Source organism: Lepisosteus oculatus, chromosome 12, assembly GCF_040954835.1.
Source record: "Lepisosteus oculatus isolate fLepOcu1 chromosome 12, fLepOcu1.hap2, whole genome shotgun sequence".
Classification (NCBI taxonomy): domain Eukaryota; kingdom Metazoa; phylum Chordata; class Actinopteri; order Semionotiformes; family Lepisosteidae; genus Lepisosteus; species Lepisosteus oculatus.
Window position 1 is genome coordinate 11,236,371 of NC_090707.1, and position 19,524 is coordinate 11,255,894.

At 35.9% G+C, this 19,524-nt stretch overlaps 1 protein-coding gene across 1 annotated transcript; it reads left to right on the plus strand.

Moving 5' to 3' along the window:
* Positions 1 to 3: 3 nt before the first annotated feature.
* On the plus strand, positions 4 to 18,237 carry wnt10a (wingless-type MMTV integration site family, member 10a). Its single transcript, XM_006636423.3, has 4 exons — positions 4 to 595; positions 2,264 to 2,526; positions 6,301 to 6,674; positions 16,714 to 18,237. Exons 1-4 carry the CDS (start codon positions 534 to 536, stop codon positions 17,179 to 17,181), a joined length of 1,167 nt encoding a protein of 388 aa, XP_006636486.1. The 5' UTR covers positions 4 to 533; the 3' UTR covers positions 17,182 to 18,237.
* The last annotated feature ends 1,287 nt before the right edge of the window (positions 18,238 to 19,524 follow it).

Consider the following 19,524-nt stretch of genomic DNA (forward strand, 5'->3'; position numbering starts at 1 on the left):
TACGGGATCTTAACTGCTTCTTCTAGTACGGCACTTGTTCTGGTGCAGCTCTTTATTCTTTAGTATGACGTAAAAGTGGGCCGGCGATGTGCTAAGTGGTGTAGTTTAGAATGCTATCGGGACATGCAAAACATCACAAATCCGTGAGACGAAAGATAGAGAGCGGTTAGTCCTAAAAGTGCGGATATAGTCAAATGCAAACAGTGCAAGGTTGGATCATTTAAAACAGGGCAGGCGTAAGAAGACAGCCTCTAGTGATCGCTCCAGCTGTGGTTCTTCTTAAATTAGTTGCAGATAAAGAAAGACAGTGGCAAAACTTCTGCTACAGTACCTTCTACCTTTTTGCTAAAATCGGTTGTTCATAATTAGAATGTTACGTGTTTTAGCATTTTACCAAAGAACTGTTCATTGGATCTGATTTACATTGTGCAACGACTGCTAGCATTGTTAAGCGTATGGACCTAAGAGAACATTCAAAATTCAGTCATCTAAAAAGTGAAGAGTGATCGCATCTTTTACTAGAAAAAAAAGCTATGGAATTTTTTATAGCACATCTTTTCCGTTCGTTAATGGTTGTGACTTTGTTTATGCAAAGGTAAGTTTATTAAAGCTGAGATTTCATTCCACATTACCTTTAATATCCAAAGGGACACGTAAACCGGTGTTGTATAACATTGTAATGTTTTGTGCAATGTCTTATTCTGCTTCTACTGTATATTTACTTTGCAAAAATTAATACAAACGTATTTGAATAATATTTTGTAATGTCCAATGTAAGTTTCACGAAATATGTGGCCCTTTCCTAAAATTCTCTGAACAGGTTAGAATTTTACACATACTTTGTACTGAGGCTCCATCTGTGCTAAATATGCACGCACACCACGAACACGCAGACTGGTACCTGAGTGGCAGACTACCTGAAAACTGACAGGTTCAACTATTTAAAGTAAAATAAAAGCCTACTTAATGTCTTGGCTGTCCTTAAAAACTGTTTAAACGAGCATCTAGTGATTGCTGTAGTCTCCAAACAAAACTTATCCCTTGGATCATGCATGTCTTATAAGAATGTTTAATTTCAGAATATAAAAAATAAATATAGAAAGCATCAATACATTACACTGTACTCATAGACGTCTTTAAAAATAAGATACCTGTAGTAACAGTGCTCTTAATGAAAACTATTTTCTTGTCTGTGCTGGAGCTGCAAGTAACCAAAGTTTTGTGCCCTGTTGCACGAGAGCATGAAATGACAACATCTACTACGGTGCTTTTAAATGTAATTAAAAAAATAAAGTAGGATATAAATATCTAGCTTGAGAGTCTTAAATCAAGCTAAGGGATTTAATTAATGCTTTTATTCTGCTTAGGTGGGCGGTAGAGTGGCTATTTAGTTTTGCTCCATCCTTAGATTTAATCTCTTAATGTATTTATGAAGCTGAGTGGTATTGCGGAATCGTATTTTTATGATACGGGCAGCCTTATCCTGAGGCTGTACAGTAGTTAGCATTTGTAAGGAATTCATTTGAATAATTAGGTAAGGTCCTCATCCAAGTCTGCGGTTTCTATGCCAAAACTAGTGTGTTGTTTTCCTGTACTAAATGGTTAAATGCGAACGTTTCAATATTCCATTGTACTAGTCTTAAAATGTTTTAATAAACTCAACATAAAAATGTCTACATAACTTATTGTAGCATAGTCAAATTAAAGAGATTAAAAGCGCGCCCATTGTTGACAAATGCCTTAATAAGTTATTGTATTCAAAACAAATAAAACCAAAGGGCACACCTTATCAAATGCGACCACAAAACCGATAATTGAATTAGTCAAATATTTAAACACAATGTTGGTGTGAGTTTAAAGTATTGAACTGATGTTTCAGATTCTAATAAAATGTGCACTCGAATGTAGATACCAATACGTTTTTGAGAGTAATGGTCAGACCAATATTGTTATTGTATTTCTAATGTAAATGAAAGAACATGTTATGTCTAATAGTGTTACTGTCATGCAAAGTGTTTCAAATTATGACGATTAATTATTTTAGCATTTTGTGCATACATATATTTCCTATACGTTAACATGCTTGCTGGTCTGGGTGGCAAAAAACAATAAAAATAAGGAAGTTCAATTCACTCCTCAGAAATCATTGCTCAAAGATCAGAAGTTTATTCAAAGAAATTAGGTGTAGTAACTCTGCTATGCACTGATTGAAAATTGTGATCATCAGGGCATGCCTTAAAATCTGTTCTAATGTGTGTTTCAGGGTAGATTCAAATGAAATTTTGGGACTGAAGATCCCATTTGATCCAATTCTCAATGCAAATACGGTGTGCTTGACTCTCCCTGGTTTGACACGACGGCAACTGGATGTTTGCATGCGGAATCCGGATGTCACAGCATCTGCAATTCAAGGGATCCAGATTGCTATCCATGAATGCCAGCACCAGTTTAGAGGTCACAGGTGGAACTGCTCCAGTCTCGAAACAAGGAACAAGATTCCATATGAGAGTGTCGTTTTCAGCAGAGGTAAGGCGCACGAAAAGAAGAAATCACACTGCACCAGAACCTGCTAAGGACAAACAAGATCTTATCAAACGAGTAGTAAATCAGAGCTTGTAATGGTTCTTTCACATTATTATGCTAATTCTTGAAAAATTCCAATGTACTGTGTTATTATTCATGGTGTGGCTTACCAATTTTATTGGCAATGTCCCAAATTTAGCAAGAAAAAAAACATACTGAAATATTGTTAATTTATTTCTGGTACTTTTGCATGGTCATAAATCACTGTCACATGACAATGCTGTACAGTATGTGCTTTAACTTCCTTAATTCTTATTTATATAACATCAGACACAACATCAAAGCCTATTTCATATCATATTTTTAGAATAGACATTTGGTATGTTTTTTCTAGTCCTTGATTTTAATGAAGAATTTATATTTTATTGAAACACTGAATGTAATACTGAGATATAAATGCATTCAAATGTATCGAATAGGCCTCTTCAAGCTGGCTAATGCTTTTCCTTTCACCAGAGCAACTGCTGTGAATTTGCTTTCAGCACTTTCCCAGCTCTCTGTGGCAAAGCAGAAACTTGTTTAGTAGGTTTTTATAACCTGGAGTGACAGATTTCTTAAATCTTTAATTCATTTTCCCACTTCTTCAGCTATCAGCTCAGCCGTGCGTGCGTCTCACTTTAAATTATTTGTTAGTTTGATTTGTTCCAAGTCTCTCCTACTCAGTTTGAGAGTAAACCTAAAACAGCATTTTCATGTCAGTGTCTCTAAGCTGCTTTTAAGTGCCATCCGCCCTCAAAGTAATCCTGGGAGTAATGAAAAAAATAGAACAAGTACCAATGTGTTAGAGGAAAAGTCAATTGAATATCATTCATTTTCTGATCCACAGTGTCCCTGACATTTTCTAAATTTAAGATATTTAGGCCTTTGGAGAAGTTCTGTATATTTTTTTTAATGACGCAGATTCCAAACATTGGGCTTTTCACACTTGATTAAACATTTTAAAGATTATTAGGCATTGCTTTCTGTAAACTGGACAAAAGAAAAGACTGAGGTTAGGTGAGAGTGTATTTAAAGCAGTGTGGCAAGTTCCAATCTGCTCTCAAAGTCTTATGCCTGGATCTTTTTCCAAACGGAGGGTTCATAGATAGTTTAAAACATGTTAAAGCCAGCAGACTTTACACCAAATAATAGCATGTTTTTTTCTAATTAATTTATTTTCAATACGCAAAAATGTGTCTGCTTATGTCCAGAGATGATGTATTGAGTGACAGGCATCACTATTTTTAAAAGGGAACCAAGAGAATGATTATTTACTGTTTTACATGAGAAAAAATGTCTGTTTAATGGACATTCAAGGTATACATCACCATGTGATGGATTACCTGGTAAAGATTTACTTGAACTAGTCATATCTCCTTTATAAACTGTACGCAGCACAATATACCAACAGGCATTAATCACATGCTTATAATGTCATTTACACAAATTCTTGGAATGGATTATGTATGTTGGTATATTTGGTTGTGTACTGTTTATAAAGGAGACATAACTGTTTTATGGCCTCCTTTGAGTAAACTGTTAAAATCAATCCATCACATGGTGATGTACAACATGAAAGACGATAAAACTGACGCTTTTTAAATCTCATTAAAAAAATCTCTTTCCTACAACTCTGGCAGGAGTTATACAGGAGTATTATACATTTATGAATATTGAAAGATCTTATGTAGAAAAGTTAATTAAGTATGGATGGAAAAGAAAAGAACCTGCATCCTTCTGAATATCTTCCAGAATTCTAAAGATAACATTTCCTAAAGTAAAAGAAAGTAATATTATTGATAGATATTGAATTTGATGAGAGTGTCTATTGGTCTTAAATTTGACGATTTAACCCCAAAATTACATTCAGAGTGGATCCTTTTATAGTCAAATCCAGTTTCCCAGGTCATCACAGTCAGATTTCAAGGATTCAATGTTAAATACATATCAATGTAAAGTAGGTCTGAACACAGAATTTTTTACTTTTCATTGTGCTTTTTAAATTAGTCATTTTAGCCGCTTGTTTCGACCATGTTTTTGAATATAACCTTGGCCATGCAGTGGCAAATGGATAAACTTAAAGACTTCATGCCATTTTCAAACCAAGTAATTAAAAATCAAAAGGGGAAACACGATCACTATTAATTATTATTAAGCCTAGTTTAATTTCCGCATTTTCCAATGTAAACTCAACCATTCACATGAAGGTATCAATGAGGTTTCTTTCATGTGTGTCACAGATACCCAGACTCTCATACTCTTGTTAAGTTAACTGACCTTGTTACATCCAGGGGAGTTTTCTCCTTTAAGGTTTTCTCGCATCTCTGTTTTATATTCTTCCTGTCCAGGAAGGTGATCTGGAAGCACAGATGTTTTGTAGGACCTCAGTGTATTACAGTTAGGGGTTATTAGTTGTGAAGATCAATGGCACAGAAAACAAGGGAAAGTGAAATGTGTTTTGTCTTTTACTGAGGAGATTAAACAAACTTAATTCAGGAAAGCCCTGAATTTAAACTAATGGGACTATTTTGCCTGGAGACACGAGGCATTCAAAGGGTGCTTTTATAAATGCTGACTAGAAGGGAATCAGACTGATGGAGCTGTCCAGTCATAAAACTATTGAATACGCTAATTAATTGAGACACAGATGTTCAACAGAGATTCCTCCAGTTTAATATGTTATAATACAGCATTCTGTAACACAGAATCAGGTATTGCATTTTTATTGCAAGAAAATCAAATACAGAAAACAGCTGTATATTTAATTTAATACATGTTAAAGCCAGCAGACTTTACACCAAATAATAGCATGTTTTTTTCTAATTAATGTATTTTCAATACGCAAAAATGTGTCTGCTTCTGTCCAGAGATGATGTCTTGAGTGACAGGCAACACAATTTTTAAAAGGGAACCAAGAGAATGATTATTTATTGTTTTGCATGAGAAAAAATGTCTGTTTTTTTAATTGCTGTATATTTAATTGTTTCACACTATAACAAGTATTAATTTTATTTTCCGAATTCACTGATGCCTGAATACACATACAATATCGTTGGGATTGGGATAACTAGCATTGATCTGTTGGTAATGAACTAGAACTAATTTAAGAAAATTAGCAGAAACAAATAGGTGCTGAATGAAGTCTCAGTTTTGCTCACTTACAAAATACTGTGATTGTTTCAATAATAATGTTTCTTTATTAGCCCTATACAATTTCTTGCATTAGTAATTTGTCTTTTCACATACTCCAGCTTTTCTCCATGGAGACATAGACACACAGACAGGGAGAGAAGCTTGGGGTCAGAGCACAGGGTCTGCCATTGTACAGTTGGGGGTTAAGGGCCTTGCTCAGGGGCCCAACAGAGTAGGATTCTTCTGCTAGCCATGGGATTTGAACTGGCAACCTTCCAGTCACAGGCGCAGATCCTTAGCCACAGAGCCACCGCTCCCCCCCAATAAGCCATCTGTCTAGTGTGATCAGGCTAAGTGCTCACTTCCTTCTGGTGTACTTTCCTGGGGAGTTTTTCCACCCCTCTCCTCAACTTGATGCTTATTTAGCTTTTATTCCTGAAAAATATTTTCTGTATATGCAAAAGAGGTTTTGTTTTTTGTCCTCCAGAGATGACACAATTTGCAAGAGCTTCAGTTCTTTCATTTTCTTTTTGGAAAAGGCGGGGTGCTCCACCGTGTCTCAGTTGTCAAGGCATCTCTTCAGCTGTTGTCCTCTTGCTGTTCCAGGCTTCAGGGAGAGCGCCTTTGCATATGCCATTGCGGCAGCAGGTGTGGTCCATGCAGTGTCCAATGCCTGCTCCATGGGGAAGCTGAAAGCCTGCGGCTGTGATGAGAAAAGGAGAGGGGATGAAGAGGCTTTTCGGGTCAAGTTGAACCGGCTGCAGCTTGAAGCCATAAACCGAGGGAAAGGCATGGTTCATGGTGTCATGGAGCACATCCCAGCTGATGCCCCTGGGCCCCAGGACTCTTGGGAATGGGGGGGCTGCAGTCCCGATGTGGAATTTGGAGAAAGGTTTTCTAAGGACTTTCTGGATTCGAGAGAAACATACAAGGATATCCACGCAAGGATGAGACTTCACAACAATAGAGTTGGCAGGCAGGTGAGAAGTTATACTCATCTTCTTTACAGATTGGCTGAATTCAATTTGACCTCACTGATTGCTTATGCTCGTTTTATAGCAATAGTCTTACAAAGTCACCACAGATAGTTTTACTTACCTAATGTTGTCAGACTGTGTAAGCAGTCTTAAACAGCTACAATTTCAAAGACGGCAAGTGCTGGAAGAGGGATCAGATTTAGCTGTTCTCTCTCCTTCAGGGGTACATTTAACATTCAGTCACATTCAGGCAATCCATAGCAAGTCAAGTAAAGAAAGAGAGCTAAAAAAATTAAGTTAACGAGAATATTATGTTACATCAGCAACTGTATTTCCCATAATTTGTGGTAATGAAATTGTAAATTCCTCCTTGGATGTATTGTGCTCCAGGAGTTGGACAGTGCATTGCAATATACAGTATATTCATTATCTCACATCTGGTTTGGCTGGATTTCATACAGTAGATGATATTGGTTAGGAGTTATTTAACATTGTCATCACAGCACAGGAGAGGTGGATATATAAGGTCCTTATTACAGTACATACATTTTTCAGTTCTTGGAAAGAATACCAGCCTTCACCTCAATTAATATGACAGAAAAAAAATTAAACTCTGCCATACATATTAAATCCCTTGAGGAATGTAGCACCCTGATTTGACAGCTTTGCCAGTATTACTCCGAATGAAGTTATTCTGTGATGCAGAATAACACTGGACAATGTCTCCTTCTAAAAGTTGTTAAATGTGTGCATACTTGCTTTACAAATGTCTAGGAAAGAGTATAGCCTACCTGCCCATTTGTCGAGACAAGAGGACATTAAATGAACTGCTTACAGATGTTAGAGAAAGCTAAGTGGTTCTGCAGCTGCATGTAGATCATTTGGATAAGATGTGTACAGACTTGAGTCATGAGACACACTGCTTTATCATAACCTTTCGTTGTTGGCTGCTTGTTTTAGAATACTTACATGGTCTTCTTCTTTTCATGAAAGATGACCAAGTTGAGTTGTTGAACTGCTAACCGGTCACATAGCCTTTGGCGATATTGATTTGCATCTTAGAACACTAACGTTTTTTCTGCTATACTATTATTTTAGTTTAACCCTTGCTTGTTATTTTTTAACTTAATCCTTTGTGTTCTCCAGATGAATCAAATAATTTCAGTGATGACCTAAACAGTATCCATTTACAGTATTAAGCAGTAGTATGTCTTTTACGGGAGCATTCTGAGTGAAGTACCTTGCTTAAGAGTACAAAAACCCAAGATTTGATCCCATAAATGCCTGGTTCAGAGTTACGAGCCCCTAATGCTCACTGCTGGCTGCCACATGCTACCATATACTGATAAAGTTTTATGTGAAAATTTCATTGAAAAGAATCAGATAAAACAAGGACCCTAGTCAATAATGTGTTATTCAATAATAACAATAATAACAATTATTGACCCTGGTCAATACTTTCTTACGTACATGTAACATTTGTCTTATGTATACATACAGTATAAGACAGTTATAATAGTTGAGTATTGAGTATAGACAAGACTAAAAACAAGGGAAGTAGCTAAAGTTAGATGAGAAATCCTGTAGGTGGTGATGCAAGATTGTAGATAAGTACTGCCACTGTCCATCCATAAAGAGAAAGTTGCTTGCCCTTGTGAGGATTGCAGTAACTTGGATCCTCTCCTGGATGCACAGGGTACGAGGCAGAGCTGAGAATGCATGACTGCACTTGATCCGGAGAGAACGCTTTCCATCTTGAACACTAATGCTGCCTTTCCATTGTTGCTATTTCTGGACAGATTCCTCCAATGATTACTCTGTCTTATTAGATTATTGTGAACAAAATGCAAAATACCATTTTACCACAGCAAAAAAAAAGGATCTAAATGTGTTTTAAGAATAAAAAATATTCCCAGAATTCATCAAAGGAGAAACTCATGTTTGCTTATATCTCTAGCATGTGCACAGCAGCAGAGAATGTTGTATATTGTTTTATTGTTTCTAAACATTGAAACATGGAAGAAGACAGCATAGCTTTAATATACGTATTATCTTCTAACACTTAAGATCTATTCCTGCTTTAACCAAAGGTGATCATAAAAACTAGACAACTGCTACCAGCTTAAATGAAATATATCAGACCTTTAACCAACTTATCTAGAGTCACTTTCATCAGTAGTGCATAGCACATTGTAGTTTCTGAATACACTGATATACAGTTTCTATACAGCATGATAGCGAGAGTTTTAGTTACAGAGAGTTTGTAACATTTTCATGGGTAATTGCTTCTTGTGTTAAAAGTAGGATTGTATAAAATCATGTACAGTATATGTACTGTAGGTCAGTTTGCTCTACTGGAACCACATACAGTATGCATAACAAAACATTTCCATTTTTTGTGGACCTTACGCCGTTAGTAATTACAAGGTTAATTATTTTGATATGGAAACTAAATTTTCATCAGTTAAGACTATCAAGAAATTATGGTTAGCATTGCATTACTGAGGCATTCTTGGGTATGACTCTCTAAGTGTCTTTTTTTGCTTTTCGCTGTGCAATGTCAAATTTACCTTCAAGTCTTCTGTGCGGATTTAATATGTACTGTAGTTCACATTATAGTCTTTCTGTGGTCACATCTTTTTTTCTTTACTGATGAAAGACACTCCAGGATGTAAAACAAACCCTTGGAAACTGTTATTATCTAATTGCAAGACAGGCTAGCCTTTTAAAAGAATGCCTTTACTGTAGTTCATTAGAGTTATTGTTGTATCACCTAGAGCAAGTTTTGTGTGGGCCAGTCGTTTGGGCCATGGAACTGATGTTAGTTGGATTCTGTAAGGTGCTGATGGCATTAGATGGATAGTAGAGACATAGCTGAAGCTAATGGCACATTCAGCTAAGACAGTTAACTGAAAGAGAGAGCTTGGGAAGGACAACTTTCATCTCATCTTATATATTGACGAGTGTGGTGTGTGCGGTCAGACATTGGATTTCAAACTGTGTTCAGCATACTTCCAAGCACCTAAACAACACAGACGAGCACTGAATACACTACATCAAATGATCCATCCTTTGCCTTGTGTATCGAAGTGTGGCTTCTCTTTGCTTTAATGTTGATCCTGAGCTGTGATACAGAAAAGGTAGGGCTTCTAGTGCATATGGTATAATTAGTGTAGAAACAGGAAATGAGTGAGGGAGACCAATCCTCAAGTAACTGCAATTCATTTGGGCTTCAAAGAAATAAGCCAGCGGTTTATTTTGCCAGCCCCCAACATCTGTCTGTTTACAAAGATATTGTCCCAGCTTCCTGTTTATCAGGAACCAGGACAATCTCCTGCACCAAAATACTGGTGATGTACTGTAGTGCATATTACCAATGTAGGTGATGTAAAACACAGTGTTTGTAACAGTCATGTGCTAGAGATGCCCACATTTTTTACATTTGAAAGACATCTATGTAAAAACATTTCAGTGAAACATTTATTGATAAATTTGATGTTAATTTCTATCCTAAATGTTAAATGTAAGAATTTCTGCTAAAATACACACAGTATTATGGTAGAACAATCATACGTAGTAAGTAAACAAAAAAATACAACATACTCTTTAAAACTTTATCATCTGTTCAAGTGGATTATCAGAATATGATTCTTATTTTTTCTCTATCTCTCCTTGAAAATGATCACCCACATCTCAAACGGTAGTTAGCAAGCCAAATTACTTACAGTGCTTTTGTACACGCAAGACGAGCACTAAATTGCTCATTGTTCACTGTTTCCCTTCTTGTAATTTGGTCTTACATCTTTTCATCAGAGTTTATTTTTGGTTTCCTTGAAAAGAAATCATTTAGTGATTGTTTAGACAAAACACAAAATGTGGAGTTGTTCATCTGGTACAGAAAATGAACAAGATAATGACTCTGCTGTTCCAATGAGTTTAATCATCTAGATAGCATATGATGAAGGAAAACTAAATTTACCTAATGGCATTGCACTGATTCATTTTGGCTGTATTCCCTGTCCCCAGTGGAGAGATATTATGTGACAATACACATTGCTTGAATTTGCGTTAATTTGGATAAAGTGCAGTGCAATTATGACTGTTATGCATTACCATAGTAAGAACATAAGAGTTGCCTGTAATGCACACAGGCCTTTCATTTTCGTATTCTACAGTCAAAACTGTCTAATTGTAACATTAAGGTTTTTGAACAATCCCTGTGTAGGCCAAACACATTAGCCTGATGATCTCTTTCCAATATCAACTGCTGTTTTGTAATGTTGTTTCCTTCTTTCAGTTATAAATCTCTAACAAGTTTCTCTTTATCACCAAATATTCTTCTGCTGGAGGACATAAGAGTTTGAAATAGACATCCTTATTCTGTTTTGAAAAGTCTCTCTGACCCACCAGTTGAATGTTTAATGCCTGTAAATCCATTTTAATCTAATGTACTTAGTCTTGATAAAGATTCAAAAAGTATACATTTCGCATTTTTGTGAGGCCTCATTTATTAAGTGCAAATCTTGTTTTCTTAATTCATAGAGGTTTTAAGTATCTTTTTATTTAGCATGCACCTTATTCTTCTATGATGAATCTGATCTTACTGCAAATGCTACTCACTTAAAGACAGGGCAATTTGCTTTCATTTGAGTATACAGAATATGAAAGATAATAATTAAAAAAGAAAACGCAATAAATCAAAGTGATGTCAGAAGAAATCTATAATGTAAATCCCAAGCTTGCTAACGATAAGCTTCGGTATTAAGGTGGAATGAATCAGAAAATAGCTGCATTGTTTGGGCAGAATATGCTTCTGTGATTGCCAGAAAATGTATTTGGCATCAAAGGTTAATTTAACATTGTGGGAAAAGAGTATAGGCTACTGGGATGTCATAATGCTGGCAGGATATCAAAATGGGAGCTAATCAAAAGAAATATAGCTGCATTAAAAGAAACACTTTTTCAGGAATGTAAACCTAAGTAACAGAGAAAACATGCTGTACTTTGTTCCGAGGCAATGGGCTGAGGTAGAGGAGTGGATTTTAATTGCAGGAATTACTGTAACTGAGAAGTTTGGCACGTCTTATTCGGTACATTTATAGTTTATTAATGCAGTGTCACATAATAAAGAATGAAAGTAATCAATATCCTTAAGTCAGTGACATTACATGCAGAGTGGAAAACACGCCTGCAGGTATCCTGCATGTGACTCCTGCTGTCTTTTTTATTTTGAGTTGACTCATTGATTGTGTTTTGTTTCCAATGAATGTGATTACTGAGTAACATACTATCTAATACCTAGCAAAAAAAAGTCCCTGTATTTTATTTCTGGCACTCAAGTGTCTTGGACATAGTTACTGCAGATGTTGCTTTCTGTGTAGTGTGGTTGAAGGTCACGAACCCAGTGTAACGAAACAAAGTGTGTTGAATTGGGAATGGCATTTGTTGGAGGTTGTTTTATGTATTGAGCTACCCTTATAAAATACAGGTAAAGGACAGGGGTATTTGTAAATAAAACTGTTCCTCAAAAAATATATGAAACCTTTTAAAGTGTTAAACGACACCATTTCTTTGGCCTAAAGATTTGCAGAATATAGGCAACCCACAGTATCCTTGAATCATGTGCTTCACTTTGATATAAGGTTACACCCCTTCTCCACCCATGAAATCAATCACAGTGCATGTCACCTCTGTTCTGTGTAATTTACCGTATGGTAGTTTGCTTCTCAAAAAATCATTTAAATTAAAACAGGGTTATCTTTTTTGTATCTCAGTGCCACTGTAAAAATAGAGATAACGTTCAAATCTGGAGCTTACCTTTCATGAAAGCACCTTGATGACTTCAAACAATGAAGGAGCCCCCAAAAGAAAAAAACAATCCACAGGCAAGGTCTTGTATAATACCCCCCCCCCCCCCCACACACACACACAGACGTACCACCACCACCAAAAAAAATCCCCTTTTTTGTGCAAGAATGTGACCGTTTGAGTGGGGCTTTTACATGTTTTTTCATGCCCACCTTCTGGTTCTCACGATGTCGAGTCTTGTTAAAAGCACTAATTAGTGGCTGCTGGCTGTTTGGAAACAGATGTTTAAACTGAGCAAAAGATTGGAAACATCAAACAAGGCGGAAAGTAGAAAGAGATTCGCCCTTCCTTCCCCAAATACAGTTTTAAGTCAAATTTCTCAAAGTGAAGAGACACTGAAAATGGGGAAATTCCACCCAAAATGAATAAATTGGCTTACTTTATTCAATATTATTTTTGAAGTAACAACACATCACTCTTGTATGACACTATTATGAAAGCTGTCGCTCAACGAAAAAGACGGGTGAAAATGAGTTCTAAAAGAAAACTGCAGACAGATCCTACCTTGGAGTAGAAGACTTTAAGGGGCATTTTGTCACAGTCAATGAAAACTTTGAGATAAATTTATTCTGAAGAAATGTTAATTTGCCAGATGTTCACAAGTAAAACTAAATATTTTGTGTGTGTAGATAAACAAGAATAAAAGGTATGTATACCATATATGCAAATGGTGACAGTAATGCTTCTTAGTTTAAAGGAAATATGGAATCTGTGAGTTAATTTTGAAGGGTTAACAGACCACCGAAAACATAATCTTGCCAAAACCAATTTGGTTGCACTGATAAAGACCTGTGCATGGACAGATCTTAGATTAGATACTTTAGTTCTGCCAGCTTATTGACTGCAGGAATAACTTTCATTTCCTCTGCAACAAAAAGAAATGTTATGCCTTTGTCTTCCTTTCACACGCCGCAAATGTAAAGAACAGTCATGTATAGTAAAAGTGATATTTGCCCTGCTTTCAGCTAACTATACCAATTAAAACCTAAAGCCTTAAAACAGGATGGCATCATGGCAACATTTCCTTGTCAGGATCTGACAAGTGAATTATGGGAACACAGGACCTTTCAGATTGAAATCCAAAGCATCTTTATGTTGTACTGAGTACATTCGATTAAGGAATCAAAATGATGCGAAATTTCACTTCCCAGTTATTTTTAATGATTCTGTTCATTTGTAACCATTCCCCTTTAATATTTCCTTTAAAATACATCTTCACAGGCAATTTTGAGGTATAAAACACTCATCCTGGCTTACTCAATGGTTTCATATGGAAACAGCTTGGTTTGGATTTCAGATCACTTCTTTTGTACACACATGGCTTTGAACTTTATAAAGAAAGCTGAAACCTACACAAAAATAACCGATGTGTTTTGAGAAGGACAGCCCCACTCAATTTTTTTATGACTACGTCTACATTTGGGAGTCTTTTCTATTGTTCCCATTTGTAATAAATTGCTAATTCCAAAAAACAAACATATCACTTTTATGACCATAATATTGATAATATAGATAAGTACTGTACTTGGACACAGTGCCATTAACATTTCAGGTTGTGACATGAGTGCTGTTATGATATAAAGATTTTGCATATATAAAGCTAATTAATAATAAATGTGTTCTGAAAAATGTCAATGACGAACGGATTAGGTCCTCTTTTTTAGATATGAAAGAAAGTAAACCTTTATAATGCTTAGGCCCCATAAATTGCCTATGGTCCTAGTATGCCACCAATATGTTCTTTTTGATCTTACTCGGGACTCAGTTTATTGAATCTTTTTTTCCCTATGTTCTTCAATTAGGAAAGGCCAGATGTTGTATATTTGTAACCGCTCTTCAACCGCTGATTATTCAGTAATTACTTCAAGTGATTCTTCCCACATCTAATAAAAACCTACATAACCCTAGAAGTCACATCGTGTTAAGCCTTTATTAAAATATTGCCTATTTTCTGTTAGAAATAATATTAAATCTTTTCCTGTAAAATGTGTATCCTGTTTGGTTTTAATAAGTAGGGGAAAGTGAGTTGTAAACATGCGTTTTCTATAATGAGTACATGCCTTTAAGGAATAACTCAGTGCATTCTTAATTTTCTAAGAAAATGCAACAGGCAGTTGAAAGAACTCCCTTAGTCAAAATGTCTGGGAGATTAGACCCCAAATCAGAGGAAGCATTCTGTGACAGACAGATGTTCTGTTACACATGTACAGTACTTTTAAAACAGCCCATAGTCAGTTTAAGAGAAACAAAGTTTTTTGAGAAAGAGTCTATATTTAAGGTAGATTTGCCCTCAAATTGGTTTTGATGTTGATACTTTTTTATCTATAAAATTGGTCTATCATTTTCCCTCCCATTCTTCCCACAGACAACATTTTTAATATGCATCTAGTACTTATATGTCCTTTAAATACTTAAATAATAGAAACTGCGTGTTACATTTTTTTGCTAGGTATGAGCATGGCACATTGTGAGGAGTAAAGAGACCTGCTTTGGAGGGAAATAAAAGATCTACCGCAGAGTACTTAAAAAACCTTTATGTGTAATATAGGATAGCAATCTCATAGGAATTTCTGTGATACTTATGGTGACCACCTTTATGATTTTCAAAAGACTTACAATGAATAATAAATATTCATAATAAAGTAATGGCATCTTCCCATTCAGAAAATTCTACTTTTATTGTAACTAACAGCACTCCACCTCTAACAACAACAGCTACTACTCCTGTGATACTAGATCAGTGGTTTAGACTTTGTGGTTTCGAGGGCCAGGGTGCTGGTTATTGCTTCACAGCCACTCTTTCTGCCTTCAAGGCAAAACATGTGATGTCTGAGGAGGCTGAAGGTGGCTTGGTAATTAAAAAGAAATAAATAGTCAATCAGTTTCAACCACAACAACCCTTTAATAACACGTCTTCAGACTCTCTTTTCACTACACACTGGGCAGGAAATGGTTACGAAAGCTGTGTTCTTCCCCTGTTCTTACTCTGTTACTTTTCATATTGTTTTGTCCATATCAGTCACTTTATTGTTAGAGTATGATTGAATTATCACTGAACTCATGTGATGCAAGCAGTCTTAAAAGAGACATTCAGCACCTCTTCAGAAGGGTGATGATTGTGTTGTTCATCACAATGAATTAATGTTAGCTTTGGCTTCAGTGAGACTGAGTCTGATGTTTATCACGCTTACCATTCCTAATGGATGAGACAAGGAGTTCTATTCATCGTTTTTTTGACACATTTAAAGTTTCTAACACTAAATTTCCCAATATGTAGTAACACCCATTAAAGCATGGTATTCTTGAAGTCTGGTATTCTTAATTGTATTTTACTACACCTACAGATCTTTACCATGAGTAATTACATTGTAATTGGCAAAACTTCAAGGTGGCCTTTATTCCCGATAAAGGCAATAAAGCACAACATGCTAACTATGAAGTGGAGGAATGCATTCGTTGAAAGAAACCCAATGTAATGGAAAGGAACAAGCTGGTTATTTAAATGACCTTGACTTGTTTTTGCAATGGATGAAATATTCTCTGAATCTTCACTTTGATCCTAAAATGGGCAGGAGAGACACAGAAATAACTGAAGGGTGTCAGAAAAAATGATAAGTAACATTTCACTTATCTGTTTTAGTGTCCTTCTAAATATCCTTAGCAGTCATGCCTTGAAGAACTTAGTGTCCACTTTTTTATGTACAGGAAAGGACTTTATCAGATGTGTGTCACATGTGTATTTCCTCTTGACAATATCATTTAGAGTGATGGAGTCAGTGTTCAGCGTAAAGTGAAATAGTGCTCTCAAGGTGTGCTACTGATTTTGCTTTCCTTATTGATAGGGGTTGGTATTCCATGATCTGTCATTGCTGACGTTGGCCCCTTTTCCTGTGAGTAATCGGATCCCAAAGTTTAAAGCTGTTGCTGACAGATGACTATGCTGCTGTTAGAGCAGGAGTTTTAGGAAGTGGGAGAAACATCTTCAGCTGCAGTGTGTTTTTTTGTATGAGTGCACATGGAAGGAGGAAAAACAAAATAATTGGTTTCAATGCACACACAACATGTCCCCAGCCCAACACATTTCACATTACTTTTGTTTTCTGACTTCCTTTGAATAATAAAATAAAAATCCGTGGGCTCGATTTCTGACAGCCAATTTGTTTTATTCTTGTAGGTGGTGATGGACCACATGAAGAGGAAATGTAAATGCCATGGAACATCGGGAAGCTGTCAACTAAAAACCTGTTGGCAGGTTACACCGGAGTTCAGAGTTGTTGGGTCCCTTCTCAAGGAGAGGTTCAAGATAGCGACACTAATCAAAGCCCACAACAGAAACACGGGCCAGGTAGAACATGCCCACCCGCCACATCGACGGAGGGCCAGCATCAACGAGCTGGTCTACTTCGAAAAGTCGCCCGATTTTTGCGAGAGACAGCCGGAGTCGGATTCTGCTGGGACACAGGGAAGAATCTGTAATAAAACCAGCACAGAGATGGACAATTGTGAAAGTCTCTGCTGTGGAAGAGGGCATAACATCTTGCAGCAGACCAGAAGTGAAAGGTGCAATTGCAAGTTTCACTGGTGTTGTTATGTCGTATGTGAGGAGTGCAGAATAACAGAATGGGTTAGTGTTTGCAAATAGTAATAAAAAAAAACATTTCATACCAAGGGAAGTGACATGTATGGACTGCTAGACACTCTTTCCTTTGCTGTGGACTGCCATTTCCATTTTTAGATTTCGAAGCACAAAATATGACTGGAACATGTGCAAGTGGAAAGTACATGTGCAATGTACACAGCATGAATTATAACACTAGAATATGGATTGATTCTTTAAATCTGCACTGTGTTTTTTTAAGTGTTCTTAAGTTAAATAATTTAAATAAAACAATACTTTTTATCAAGAACTGAGCACTACTTAGTATTTAAATAGGGTTCTAAAATGAAAAAAATGTATAAATTGTTGAAAGGTGTTGTACGTAACATGTATTTTACAAAGCAATGGACTGGGATTATGATACTGTAAAAGAGGAATATGACTAAACAAGCAGACATGGAACAGCAGGTATGGCCATCTATGGAATCTGCCTTCCTTGTTTGTAATGTATTCCCAACACCCCAACACAAAAGCCTGTAATTTAATAAATTCACACAAATATAAACCACACATATTTGTTTAGAAGGCATTTATAGAAACTAAATTACGTACTGCAATACTTTGTCACCAAAGTGTTTTTGTTTTTAGTTTGGCAGATGTTTTTATTATCCAAAGCATCAAGCTTTGTTCAGGAAATCTCAGAAAGTAAGTTGATGCGCCCAGTTGCTTTAATGGAATTAAACGTGTAGAGGGCCAGGCTATTGAAAAATGCAGTTTCAGAGTTTGCAGATTTAACCCCACATGAAAGATGAATGTGCTAGTATGGGACTTCGGATCTTTCTTCCACTTTAACAAGGTTACAGAGCTATCAGATGTGGCATTTTCCCTTTGAAGATTTCTCCATACAGTTTCTCTCAAAGATTACATAATACCCGTTGACGTTTATTGTACAGAAATGAAGTAAGTAACCTGTCGGTGGCAAAATCTGTGAATTCTGGGATTGCCTTTTATGGAACCTGGTTTGTACTGTACATGACCTTTATTTTGACGATATAATGTGTAACCATTTGGGAATAATAAACAAGGGATTGTTGGATGTAACTATATAGTTACTTTGTATATCAAAGACATTCAAGAAAACAGGATCTATGTCTATGGACTGTGAGCACGTGTCCTTGTTATGCAATTTAATCATTTGCACAGCTCTGACATATTTTCTGCAGTACAAACTGAGCAATGGACTACAGAGTTTGGTGGGTTAAAAAAACCCATGATGCCTCAGAGAACAGTTCATCATTGTATGAGTTTTTGTTTTCACTTTGTCAAGTTTATTGTACTATAACTTATTTTATTTTGTGAATAACCTATTATTTGTAAACCTAAATGTCTTGAGTGAAAATACTGGTAAGTATTAAAGGGATTTAAATGGTGACAATGTTTAAATGGTGTTGTTTCGTAAAACAAATGATCCAAATCTGCGTTTTTGGAAAATAAATATTGACCTTGTTTTTATACAAATTTTTTATCATGTTTGGCTTATAAACTTGCAGTACTTAAAATGGCATTTAAAATTTAAATGTAAAGTATACAGTTAGTGTGTTGTATACGGCAAAACATAAATATTTCTTTACATGTATATTTAAATGAAATTTTAAAATCTATCCAATTTTAAAATATAAAATGTTTACCATTTAAAAAAATATAGTGCCTTTTAAATCCAAAATTCATTAGATCCCCATATTTGTATTGCTCATCTGTATGTCTGTGAAAAGGTCATTGCTTTTCCCTTAAAGCTGTATAGACGGTAGCATTCCTATTTGAAATTGGATCAAAAAGGCTGATACATATCCAACAACCATAAAAAGACTAATAAAGTGAGACCTGTATTTTCAAAATAAATATGCATACCATTCTGACATTAACATTAGGCTCTCCACGATGTAGTAAATCAATTTCTGTATAATTGTCCTTTATTTACAGATTTAATATATTGTTTCTTTTGATCATTGAATTTAAAACTACTTTTGTTAAAGACAACAATATAGAACTTCCAGGTATCCTTGAGGAAATTAACAGTCCGCTGAAGAAGATGAAGAAACGTATCAGCTGGAGAAGGCAGTGGGGTATGATATGCACAGTGTGATGTGCTGAGGTATGTAGACATGAAAACATCTTTTTGACTGAGAGATGAATTCACATGCAGGCATATACTGTAGTTGCCTTTCCACTAAAATTTTATTTTCGAATAAACTCTTTCAAAAACTAAACCAGTGATTGTCATTACTAACGGTCCTTCAGTACAGCTGTACCTTCATTAGCTTACCATCTCCTGAACGCATAGTTATTGTAGATATGAAATTCAGCATAATCAACTTTTGAGCAATGGTT

Bases quoted from the DNA above. Each gene is read 5' to 3' on its own strand.
- wnt10a (XM_006636423.3), top strand. From the start codon at position 534: ATGGAATTTTTTATAGCACATCTTTTCCGTTCGTTAATGGTTGTGACT. The intron at 596-2,263 runs GTAAGTTTATTA...TGTGTGTTTCAG, and splicing joins GTGACTTTGTTTATGCAAAG to GGTAGATTCAAATGAAATTT. The intron at 6,675-16,713 runs GTGAGAAGTTAT...TTATTCTTGTAG, and splicing joins ACAATAGAGTTGGCAGGCAG to GTGGTGATGGACCACATGAA.